The sequence below is a fragment of the Scyliorhinus torazame genome, unplaced genomic scaffold (genome assembly GCF_047496885.1).
Source record: "Scyliorhinus torazame isolate Kashiwa2021f unplaced genomic scaffold, sScyTor2.1 scaffold_579, whole genome shotgun sequence".
Classification (NCBI taxonomy): Eukaryota; Metazoa; Chordata; class Chondrichthyes; order Carcharhiniformes; family Scyliorhinidae; genus Scyliorhinus; species Scyliorhinus torazame.
Window position 1 is genome coordinate 59391 of NW_027308306.1, and position 12617 is coordinate 72007.

General features: G+C 55.5%; 1 protein-coding gene across 1 annotated transcript in view; it reads right to left on the reverse strand.

The window, feature by feature from the left end:
- Nucleotides 1–12617, reverse strand: part of LOC140406521 (putative sodium-coupled neutral amino acid transporter 10) — a 108337-nt gene that overhangs the window by 39056 nt on the left and 56664 nt on the right. Inside the window, exons 4-5 of the mRNA XM_072494524.1 lie at nucleotides 8110–8203; nucleotides 4199–4339 (exon numbers count right to left, since the gene is read on the reverse strand). Of these exons, the coding sequence (XP_072350625.1) occupies nucleotides 4199–4339; nucleotides 8110–8203 (235 nt within the window). The remainder of the gene's footprint in view (nucleotides 1–4198; nucleotides 4340–8109; nucleotides 8204–12617) is intronic.

A 12617-nucleotide genomic window follows, 5' to 3' on the forward strand; every position in this document is an offset into this window, starting at 1 on the left:
CCGCAGAGACGTCCCCACTGCAGAGACGTCCCCACCGCAGAGACGTCCCCACTGCAGAGACGTCCCCACTGCAGAGACGTCCCCATCGCAGAGACGTCCCCACCGCAGAGACGTCCCCATCGCAGAGACGTCCCCACCGCAGAGACGTCCCCACTGCAGAGACGTCCCCACCGCAGAGACGTCCCCATCGCAGAGACGTCCCCACCGCAGAGACGTCCCCAACGCAGAGACGTCCCCACCGCAGAGACGTCCCCATCGCAGAGACATCCCCATCGCAGAGACGTCCCCACCGCAGAGCTGTCCCCACCGCAGAGACATCCCCACTGCAGAGATGTCCCCACCGCAGAGACATCCCCACCGCAGTGACGTCCCCATCGCAGAGACATCCCCACCGCAGAGATGTCCCCACCGCAGAGATGTCCCCACCGCAGAGACATCCCCACCGCAGAGCCATCCCCACTGCAGAGCTGTCCCCACCGCAGAGACATCCCCACTGCAGAGATGTCCCCACCGCAGAGACATCCCCACCGCAGAGACGTCCCCACCGCAGAGACATCCCCATCGCAGAGACGTCCCCACCGCAGAGACATCCCCAGTGCAGAGATGTCCCCACCGCAGAGACATCCCCATCGCAGAGACATCCCCATCGCAGAGACATCCCCACCGCAGAGACGACCCCACCGCAGAGACATCCCCACCGCAGAGACATCCCCACTGCAGAGATGTCCCCACCGCAGAGACATCCCCATCGCAGAGACATCCCCATCGCAGAGACATCCCCACCGCAGAGACATCCCAACCGCAGAGACATCCCCATCGCAGAGACATCCCCATCGCAGAGACATCCCCACCGCAGAGACATCCCCATCGCAGAGACATCCCCACCGCAGAGACGTCCCCACCGCAGAGACATCCCCACCGCAGAGACATCCCCACTGCAGAGATGTCCCCACCGCAGAGACATCCCCATCGCAGAGACATCCCCATCGCAGAGACATCCCCATCGCAGAGACATCCCCACCGCAGAGACATCCCCACCTCAGAGACGTCCCCACCGCAGAGACATCCCCACCGCAGAGGCATCCCCATCGCAGAGACATCCCCACCGCAGAGACATCCCCATCGCAGATACGTCCCCACCGCAGAGACATCCCCATCGCAGAGACATCCCCATCGCAGAGACATCCCCACCGCAGAGACGTCCCCACCGCAGAGACATCCCCACCGCAGAGACATCCCCATCGCAGAGACATCCCCATCGCAGAGACATCCCCATCGCAGAGACATCCCTATCGCAGAGACATCCCCATCGCAGAGACATCCCCATCGCAGAGACGTCCCCACCGCAGAGACGTCCCCACCGCAGAGACATCCCCACCGCAGAGATGTCCCCACCGCAGAGATGTCCCCATCGCAGAGACATCCCCACCGCAGAGACATCCCCACCGCAGAGACGTCCCACTGCAGAGATGTCCCCACTGCAGAGACGTCCCCACCGCAGAGACATCCCCACCGCAGAGACATCCCCACCGCAGAGACGCCCCACTGCAGAGATGTCCCCACTGCAGAGATGTCCCCACCGCAGAGACGTCCCCACCGCAGAGACATCCCCACCGCAGAGACATCCCCATCGCAGAGACGTCCCCACCGCAGAGACATCCCCACTGCAGAGACATCCCCATCGCAGAGACGTCCCCACTGCAGAGATGTCCCCACTGCAGAGATGTCCCCACCGCAGAGACGTCCCCTCCGCAGAGACATCCCCACCGCAGAGACATCCCCACCGCAGAGACGTCCCCACCGCAGAGACGTCCCCACCGCAGAGACGTCCCCACCGCGGAGACGTCCCCACCGCAGAGACATCCCCATCGCAGAGACGTCCCCTCCGCAGAGACATCCCCACCGCAGAGATGTCCCCACCGCAGTGACATCCCCACCGCAGAGACGTCCACATCGCAGAGACATCCCCACCGCAGAGACGTCCGCACCGCAGAGATGTCCCCACCGCAGAGACATCCCCACCGCAGAGACATCCCCACCGCAGAGACGTACGCACCGCAGAGACGTCCGCACCGCAGAGATGTCCCCACCGCAGAGATGTCCCCACCGCAGAGATGTCCCCACTGCAGAGACATCCCCACCGCAGAGACATCCCCACTGCAGAGCTGTCCCCACCGCAGAGACATCCCCACTGCAGAGATGTCCCCACCGCAGAGACATCCCCACCGCAGAGACATCCCCATCGCAGAAACATCCCCACCGCAGAGACATCCCCACCGCAGAGACATCCCCATCGCAGAGACATCCCCACCGCAGAGATGTCCCCACCGCAGAGACATCCCCACCGCAGAGACATCCCCACCGCAGAGACATCCCCATCGCAGAGACGTCCCCTCCGCAGAGACATCCCCACCGCAGAGATGTCCCCACCGCAGAGACATCCCCACCGCAGAGACATCCCCATCGCAGAGACATCCCCACCGCAGAGATGTCCCCACCCCAGCGGCATCCCCATCGCAGAGACGTCCCCACTGCAGAGATGTCCCCACTGCAGAGATGTCCCCACTGCAGAGATGTCCCCACCGCAGAGACGTCCCCACCGCAGAGACATCCCCACCGCAGAGACGTCCGCACCGCAGAGACATCCCCATCGCAGAGACGTCCCCACCGCAGAGACATCCCCATCGCAGAGACGTCCCCACCGCAGAGACATCCCCATCGCAGAGACATCCCCACCGCAGAGACATCCCCATCGCAGAGACGTCCCCTCCGCAGAGACATCCCCACCGCAGAGACGTCCCCACCGCGGAGACGTCCCCACCGCAGAGACGTCCCCACCGCGGAGACGTCCCCACCGCAGAGACATCCCCATCGCAGAGACGTCCCCTCCGCAGAGACATCCCCACCGCAGAGATGTCCCCACCGCAGAGACATCCCCACCGCAGAGACATCCCCATCGCAGAGACGTCCCCATCGCAGAGACATCCCCACCGCAGAGACGTCCCCACCGCAGAGACGTCCCCACCGCAGAGACATCCCCATCGCAGAGACATCCCCATCGCAGAGACATCCCCACCGCAGAGACATCCCCACCGCAGAGATGTCCCCACCGCAGAGATGTCCCCACCGCAGAGACATCCCCACCGCAGAGCCATCCCCACTGCAGAGCTGTCCCCACCGCAGAGACATCCCCACTGCAGAGATGTCCCCACCGCAGAGACATCCCCACCGCAGAGACATCCCCATCGCAGAGACATCCCCATCGCAGAGACATCCCCACCGCAGAGACGTCCCCACCGCAGAGACATCCCAACCGCAGAAACATCCCCACCGCAGAGACGTCCCCACCGCAGAGATGTCCCCACCGCAGAGACATCCCCACCGCAGAGACGTCCCCACCGCAGAGACATCCCCACCGCAGAGATGTCCCCACCGCAGAGACATCCCCACCGCAGCGGCATCCCCATCGCAGAGACATCCCCACCGCAGAAACATCCCCACCGCAGCGGCATCCCCATCGCAGAGACATCACCACCGCAGAGACGTCCCCACCGCAGAGACGTCCCCACCGCAGAGATGACCCACTGCAGAGACATCCCCATCGCAGAGACATCCCCACCGCAGAGACATCCCCGCCGCAGACACGTCCCCACCGCAGAGACATCCCCACCGTAGAGACGTCCCCACTGCAGAGACGTCCCCACCGCAGAGACATCCCCACCGCAGAGACGTCCCCACCGCAGAGACGTCCCCACCGCAGAGACATCCCCGCCGCAGACACGTCCCCACCGCAGAGACATCCCCACCGTAGAGACGTCCCCACTGCAGAGACGTCCCCACCGCAGAGTCCCCATCGTAGAGCCACTTATCGCAGAGCCTCCCAACCACAGAGACGTCCCCACTCTGGAACCTCCCCAGAGTGGTAGCTCCTTCCCAAATAAGCTTACCCATGGGTACCAGAGCAAATAGTGCAGAGCGTTCAATTTCTATGGAACTGTACCCCAGCGAAGTCTAAAATGAGGACAATAAGATAAATCGCTTTACCCGTTAACGCAAATACAATAAAGTCAAATGTAAACATAATATTTTTGAAAACCTAACCTTTATATAATGGACAGTGATATATACACTGAGACAATCCATTTAACCAGCTGATTAATAATTCCAATCTGCTTCTTATTGTGCTCCTAATACTCACCACAATTATTAATAACAGGTAGAAGATAAGAGAGAACACTGACTGCCAGGCTGAATCTGACATATTCTTCTCCAGGCTGAGAGGAAGAATCACTGCCGAGGTGATGGTAAACAGTGCGAGAGCACATTGCCAGGGAGTACTCTGCCGGGAAAATTAACAAAAACTTGTGAAATGCCACAAACAATGACTACAGGAGGTTGCTTTTCCAGTTTATTTTAAGCCAGCTAAACTTAATTCACCTCATCATGGTTCTCCTGCACTGCTCTCCATGTTCAGAGCTTGAGGTCGCTGATCCTTCCCCAATCTAGTATTGAACTGTCAACGTGATCCAAAGTGGTGTGAGGCGACTCAAGTGGCATACTTACCCTTGGTCATCTGCACACCAGCATTTGTTCCCCCTTCCTTTCTGTCCACAGGTTTCCTCACCTCGTTTCATCTGCTGAACAATGACTCACTCCTTGGCTCTCAGTTGATCACCTGCCCCTCAGCCAAAAGGCCTTGTTCAGCTTTGGTAACAAGTATGGCAAGCTGTTTACCCAGGGAGGCATCACTGCCGTTTCTAACCTCACTAGGTATCCACACACACCTACACTTCTAACAAGTTTCGCCAGAGAGTGACTGCAAGGTTTTAAAAAATATTCATTCATGGGATGTGGGAATTGCTGGCAAGGCCAGCATTTACTGCCCATTTCTAAATGCCCTTGAGAAGGTGGTGATGAGCCACATTCTTAAACCGCTACAGTCCAAATGATGTAGGTACATCCATAGTGCTGCCATGGAGGGAGATCCAGGATTTTGACCCAGTGACAGTGAAAAAACAGTGATATATTCCCAAGTCAGGATGGTGCATGGTTTGGAGGGGAATTTGCGATGGTGGTGTTTCCATGTACCTGCTACCCTTGCTCTTCTGGATGGTAGCAGTCACAGGTTTGGATTGAGTGAGACATTACTCAAGTAGTCTAATATATCTTTGGACAGGCTCCATTACAATATTTAAAAAATAAGCAAACTACCGTCGAGACTGGAAATCTGAAAGGCGACACGGTGGCACAGTGGTTAGCACTGCTGCCTCACAGCGCCAGGGACCCGGGTTCCATTCCAGCTTTGAGGGGCTGTCTGTGTAGAGTTTGTACGATCACCCCGTGTTTGTGTGGGTTTCCTCCCAATGCTCTGGTTTCCTCCCACAATCCGAAGATGTGCAGGTGGATTGGCCATGTTCAATGCATGGGGTTATGGGAATAGGGTGGGGGACTGGGCCTGGGTGGAGTGCTCTTTCAGAGGGTGGGTGCAAACCCAATGGTCGAATGTACTCCTTCTGCATGGTAGGGATTCTATGAATAACTTCTATGGAAATCAGAAAAATGTTGAAAAACACCAGCAGATCAGGCAGCATCTGTGGAGAGAGAAATGGAGCTTGGTTCAGGTTGAGGGGGGACATTCTCCTTGTTTTAGTTCCGACGAAAAGTCATTGGCCTAAAACGTTAATTTTCCAATGGGGTGCTGATGAGGTGAAGTAACTAGAATGGGAGGAGATGCATGTTGCGCAGACTAATTTATCCCAATGGCATATTTTTATACATTCCATACAGTTCATGACACTGTACTTAAAACCACATGGGATCTAATATGGGAGTCTATCATTCCCCACTGCCATCCCTTCCGTCTTAGTGAGTAGGGATCAGGCCAAGTCAAATGCTGAGATCAATTTTTATTTGTTTATATTCCTCACACCTTGGTGGAAATTTGTTATTGACTGAGGCAGGCTCCAGGTTGCTGTCAAGCTGCAGGAGACATCAGGATTTCTATGGGGTTGAATATCGCTTGGGCTCATTAAATATAGTTTAGGTTAAGTACTTGTGGTGCTGTCGACTCACCCTTGCAATTAGAGACCACGGACTAATAATAGTCAGTGTGCATAGGGTCTGAATCACATTTGTATAATGAAAGACTACAATTAAATCAGGTAATGGGAATGAGTAGGAAGGGACTGAAATGTTAATGGATCGAGAGGGATGGAGGAGCACAAGGTATTTATGAAGGAACGTTTACAAAGGTATTTGTGGCATCTCTGAGTGTGTTGCATTGGAAATTCAAACTCGTTTGCCCACCTTGCATCAGCAACATTCTTTAGGAGCCTTCCCAGGTGATCCCAGGAGTCATGGCTAACTGGCTCTCGTTAACCTAAGGCAGGATGTTCCAGACAGGGGTGAGAAGAGCCCAGGTTCCAAGGGAGGAAAGGATCCCCGGTGTAGATCGATGATCTCATGGTGCCCAGACACTATCCCCCAAAAGGGAGGAAGCGTTTTCCAAACTTCAATCCTTGGCCATTAAGAGGCTCTGACTTTGGGCGTCACAGTGGGGCAGTGGTTAGCACTGGTGCCTCAAGGCACCCAGGGCCTGGCTTCAATCCCGGACCCCTGTCCATGTGGAGATTGCACATTCTCCCCGTGTTTGCGTGGGTCTCATTCCCACAACCCAAAGATGTGCAGGCTAGGTGGATTGGCCACGCTAAATTGTCCCTCAATTGGAAAAGAAATGTATTGGCCACTCTAAATTTAAATGAACAAGGCTCTGACTCCCTCCATTGGAGAATCCAAGCCTCCATTTTACCCTTCAGGTAGAAGAACTGCACTTCTTCTACAGATTTGGGAACCTGCCTCAACTATTACATCAATTATTAAGTACTAAACAATAATACTGGCGCTCCAGTCCAGTACTATGGAGGTGCTGTACTGTCGGATGTGCCATCTTTCCAATGAGACATTAAACTGAAGCCTGGCCTTCGCTCTCAGGTATATGTAAAATATTGCTTCTACACTATTTGAAGAAGGGCAGGAGAATCCTGGCCAATATTTCCTCCTTAACCAACACCACTGAAACAAATTGACTCAACATTTCTGTTATTCCTTCATGGGATGTGGGTGTTGCTAGCGACGCCAGCATTTGTTGCCCATCCCTAATTGTCCATGAACTGAGTGGCTTACTCGGCCATTTCAGAGGGCCATTTAAGAATCAACCACATTGCTGTGGATGTGGAGTCACATGTAGGCCAGACCAGGCAAGGACGGCAGATTTCCTTCCCTGAAGTGCATTAGTGAACCAGATGGGTTTTTACAACAATCAATGAGAGTTTCATGGTGACTATTACTGAGACTAGTTTTATATTCCAAATTTATTAATTAACAATGAGAGTGTGTGAGTGTTTGTGAGAGAGTAAGTGTGAGAGTGAATGTGAGAGTGAGTGCGTGTGCAAGTGTGGGAGTGAGTGTGTGAGAGTGAGTGTACGAGAGTGTGAAAAGCATGTGAGAGTGTGTGAGAGAGTGTGAGAGTGAGTGCATGACTGTGAGTGCGTGACTGTTTGAGTGCGTGACTGTGTGAGTGTGTGAGAGTGAGTTTGTGAGTGTGTGTGGCTGTGTGAGTGCATAACAGTGAGTACGTGAGTGAGTAAGTGAGTGAGTGAGAGTGTGTGTGGGAGTGAGAGGGTGAGTGTTTGTGAGAGAGTGTGTGGGTGAGTGTGAATGTGAGTGTGAGAGAGTGTGAGAAAGTCTGTAAAAGATGAGTGAGTGAGAGGGTGAGTGACAGAGTGAATGTGAATGAGTATGTGTGGGTGAGTGTGTGTGTGAGTTAGTGAGAGAATGAGTGTGTTGTGCACATGTATGGATTCCAGGGCATGGCTAGAATCTGTTGATAATCCCCCAGCGCTCACTGTCCTGAATCACACATGAATAATTGACAAGGGTACGGATAGTCACTGCTACCTGAACAATTGGACTGTGGTGACGAAACCTATTTGTTCACGAGGGCAGGTTGGGGAGAAAATTGCAGAGAAACAAAACAGGATAAAAAGAGAAAAGTTAACCTCAACAAACCTTACATTTTGCCCGTTTTACTGAATAATATATTGAACTTACTGGGGTTCCAGTTAATGCCAGGTAAAGGTTGGCTCCCAGGTCATGAAGCACAGCAAAGAAAGCAATGCAGGTTCCCAGCATCAATCCAATCATGCTGTAAGCAGAAAATCAGCAACACCTCATTATTAAATTCAATTAAATTCAAAAGCAAAATTCTGCTTCTGTGCCAATGATCAAGTAGAAAATATTTAAATGGGAAATGAGAAAACTTTTCTCTTATTTTGTGGAATCCCAATGTACCATTGACTGATTAATGTCTTTATGGGGTATCCTCCCTTTTCTCAGCCCTGGTCTTTTGTTGTGACTTCAAGTTCCAGAGCCTTATGCACATAATATAGGCCGACACTCGAGTGCAGTACTGAGGAGTGCTGCAGTGTCAGAGGTGCCCTATTTTGAATGAGACGTTAAAGAAAGACTTTGGGCAGAATTCTCCGGGCCTTCCTGCCGGCAGGGTCTTCCATTCCCAATTAAGTTACCCACCCCACCACCACTCCTCCACCCGCAGCGCCCCTGAGGCAAGCCACGAAAATTGCCACTGTCTTTGGCGAATTTCTTATGGCGAGTTTCTTCCGCCATGGGAAAACCTGCCATGGGTCTGGAAATTCCCGGACCTTGTCTGACCCCCTTGTCTAACACATTCCAGGGTGCTATTTTGAAGAAAAGTTGGGAAGTTCTGCCAATATCTTGGCCAGTATTTATCCCTTAATATGTCATTAGAAAATGTGGTCATATATCACATTGCTGTTTCTGACATCCTGCTGTGCACAGATTAAGAGCAATGGGGCGCGATTCTCCGAGGCCGCGCCGGTTGGGAGAATCGCCGGCCGCGCCATTATATCGCACGACGCCGGTCCGACGCCGTCCCGCCACTCTCCCAACCTGCAAGAACGGCCGCGTCGAGTTCTGCGCCGCGCCAGCCGGAGAATCGCCCAAGACATTCACAATGGCGATTCTCCGGTACTCCCGCTATTCTCCGGCCCGGATAGGCCGAGCGGCCTCTCCGACACGACAGGTTCCCGCTGGCGCCGTCCACACCTGGTCGCTTCCGGCGGGAATTGTGCAGGAATGCTGGGGGGGCAGCCTGTGGGGGGAGGGGGGTTCCTTCACCAGGGGGGCCTCCGATGGGGTCTGGCCCGCGATCGGGGCCCACCGATCGGCGGGCCAACTTCTCTAAAGGAGGACCTCCTTTCCTCCGCCGCCCTGCAAGATCCTCCCGCCATCTTCTTGCGGGGCGGCCTCGGGGAGGACGGCAACCGTGCATGCGCGGGTGACTTCATTTACGCGACGCCGGCCGCGTCATTTACGCGGCGCCAAGGCCCAGCGCACGTAAAATACGCGACCTCGCTCCTAGCCTCCCGGGGGCGGGAGAATAGGGGGCTGGGAGCGGGCTCCGACGCCAGAGTGAAACACTCTGGTTTTCACTCCGGCGTCAGGACTTTGTCTCCCTTTGGGAGAATCGTGCCTATGATTCCTACAATATGACCGGCGCCAAAAAAGGTGCAAATCAGTCCGGCATCGCGCCGCCCCAAAGGTGCGGAATCCTCCGCATCTTGACCAGCCGAGCCCTAACCTTGAGGTGCTAGGCCCGCGCCGGACTGATTTCCACCCCGCCAGCTGGCGGGAAAGGCCTTTGGTGCCCCGCCAGCTGGCGCGGAAATGACATTGCCGGGCGGCGCATGCGCGGGAGTGTCAGCGGCCGCTCATGGCATCCCCGCGCATGCGCAGTGGAGTGAGTCTCTCCCGCCTCCGCCATGGTGGAGACCATGGGGAAGGCGGAAGGAAAAGAGTGCCCCCATGGCACAGGCCCGCCCGCGGATCGGTGGGCCCCGATCGCGGGCCAGGCCACCGTGGGGGCACCCCCCGGGGCCAGATCGCCCCGCGCCCCCCCCAGGACCCCGGAGCCCACCCGTGCCGCCTTGTCCCGCTGGTAAGAGAGGTGGTTTAATCCACGCCGGTGGGACAGGCATTCTAGCAGCGGGACTTCGGCCCATCCGGGCCAGAGAATCGCCGGGGGAGGGCCCGCCAAACGGCGCGGCGCGATTCACCCCCCCGCCGAAAATCCAGTGCCGGAGAATTCGGCAACCGGCGGGGGCGGGATTCACGCCTGCCCCCGGCGATTCTCCGACCCAGCAGGGGGTCGGAGAATCTCGCCCCAGAAGTATTTTCATGGGATGTGGACATTACTGGCTGGGCCAGTATTTATTGCCCATCCCTAATTGCCCTTGAACTGAGTGACCTGCTTGCCGTTTCAGAAGGCAATCAAGAGTCAATCACATTGCTGTGGGTCTGGAGACACATGTAGGCCAGACCAGATAGGTTTGGCAGATTTCCTTCCCTAAAGGGCACCAGGGAACCAGATGGGTTTTTACAACAATCAACAATGGCTTCATGACCATTAGACCAATAACTAGTGGGAGATACAGTGTGGGGGTGACTGTTTTCCCCGTGCTCCTTAAGGAGTATGAGCTCCCCCACCAGGGGCGGGGAGCTTACCCATACTTGTATAAAAGGTCGGCCATTCTGGAACCGATTGACAGGAGAGAGTGCCTAATGAGGTTCTACCTGTACTCATGTATATAATTAATGTAAAGTAAATGTCATTTACTTTTTTGCTTATTGTGGACTCCCTGTACCTTATTAAAATTAGACATCACTTCCGGTTGCGGCCATGCCTGAATAGGTCGCACGTTCGCCAGCTCCCGCCGGGAACGGACTTTAGGGCTCTCTAGAGGGGCCCCAACGGCACTTGTTCGACGGCTTCCAGTGTGGGAAGGTGACAGCAAGGTCCCCCCGACAGTATATGGATTGGACCAGGAGTGGAGCGGTGAAAAAAGAGATCTTGGAGCAGCGAAAAGTGAGAGGGAGAAAAAGCAAGATGGCGGCGGGTGGAGACCAAGTAGCATGGGCGCAGTGGTCGCAGGAGCAGCAGGAGTTTCTTAAACACTGCTTTGAGGAGCTGAAGATGGAAATGCTGGCGCCAATGAAGGCGGCGATTGAGAAGCTAGTGGAGACCCAGAGGACCCAGGGGGCGGCGATCCGGGAGGTGCGGCAGAAAGCCTCGGAGAACGAGGATGAGATCTTGGGCCTGCCGGTGAAGGTGGAGGCACACGAGGCGCTGCATAAGAGGTGGGTGGAAAGATTTGAGGACCTGGAGAATAGGTCGAGAAGGAAGAATCTTCGGATTCTGGGTCTCCCTGAAGGAGTTGAGTGGCCCGATACCGGGGCATATGTGAGCACGATGCTCAATTCGCTGATGGGCGCGGGAGCTTTCCCGAGGCCCCTGGAGCTAGATGGGGCTCATCGGGTCCTGGCAAGGAGACACAAGGCCAAAGAGCCGCCAAGGGCTCTAGTGGTGAGGTTGCACCGATTTATGGATAGAGAGTGTGTCCTGAGATGGGCCAGGAAAGAGCGGAGCAGCAGGTGGGAGAACACGGAGATCCGAATCTACCAGGACTGGAGTGCAGAGCTGGCCAAGAAGAGAGCTGGCTTTAATTGGACCAAGGCGGTGCTCCATCGGAAGGGGGTGAAGTTCGGTATGCTGCAGCCAGTGCGATTGTGGGTCACATTCCAAGATCGACACCACTATTTCGAAACACCTGATGAGGCTTGGAGATTTATACAGACTGAAAAGTTGGACACAAATTGAGGGTTTGCTGTTGTGGGGGGGGATGTTTGTTGTATATATGGTTTTAACTAGTGTAGGGAATGTTCCCTTGGTTGGGTGCTGGATGGGGATGGATGAAGGGATTTGATGGGGAGACTGTGGAAGAGTGTGGGCGCCGGTGTTGGAGGGAGGGGAGGCCCGGGGATGGGGGAATTGAGATAAGGCCGCAAAAGGAGCTGCGCCAGTGGGGGCGGGGGCGGCTCAGGAAAGCGCAGGCTTTTTCCCGCACTAGGGAAGGACGGCGGTGGGGGTCGGAGGAGCGCACACCGACTGCTAGGGAGGAGGGGGAGGGGGGATTCCCACACTGGGGGGGGCCGATGGGAAGGCAGGAGAGGCCGGGGTCAGCAGGAGTCAGCTGACTTACGGGAGTGTTATGGGGAGCAAAAGAGCTAGATATGGATCTAGTGGGGGGAGGGGGGGAGGGGGGTATAGGGTTGCTGCTGCATTGGCCAATGGGGAATTGGAAATAGGAGAGGTGGTCGGGGCGGGGGTCCGCCGTCTGGGGGACTGGAGAGTGCGGGAGGCGCGGGCACGTGACTGGCCTAGAAAAGGAGATGGCTAGTCGGCAGGGGGGTGGTGAGAAGCCCCCCAATCTGGCAGATAACTTGGAATGTGAGGGGCCTGAATGGGCCGGTTAAGAGGGCCCGAGTGTCCGCGCACTTAAAGGGACTGAAGGCAGACGTGGTCATGCTTCAGGAGACACATTTGGTGGCAGACCAGGTCAGGTTGAGAAAGGGATGGGTAGGACAGGTATTCCATTCGGGGCTGGATGCGAAGAACAGAGGGGTTGCAATACTGATGGGGAAGCGGGTGTCGTTTGAGGCCAAGAATATTGTAGTGGATA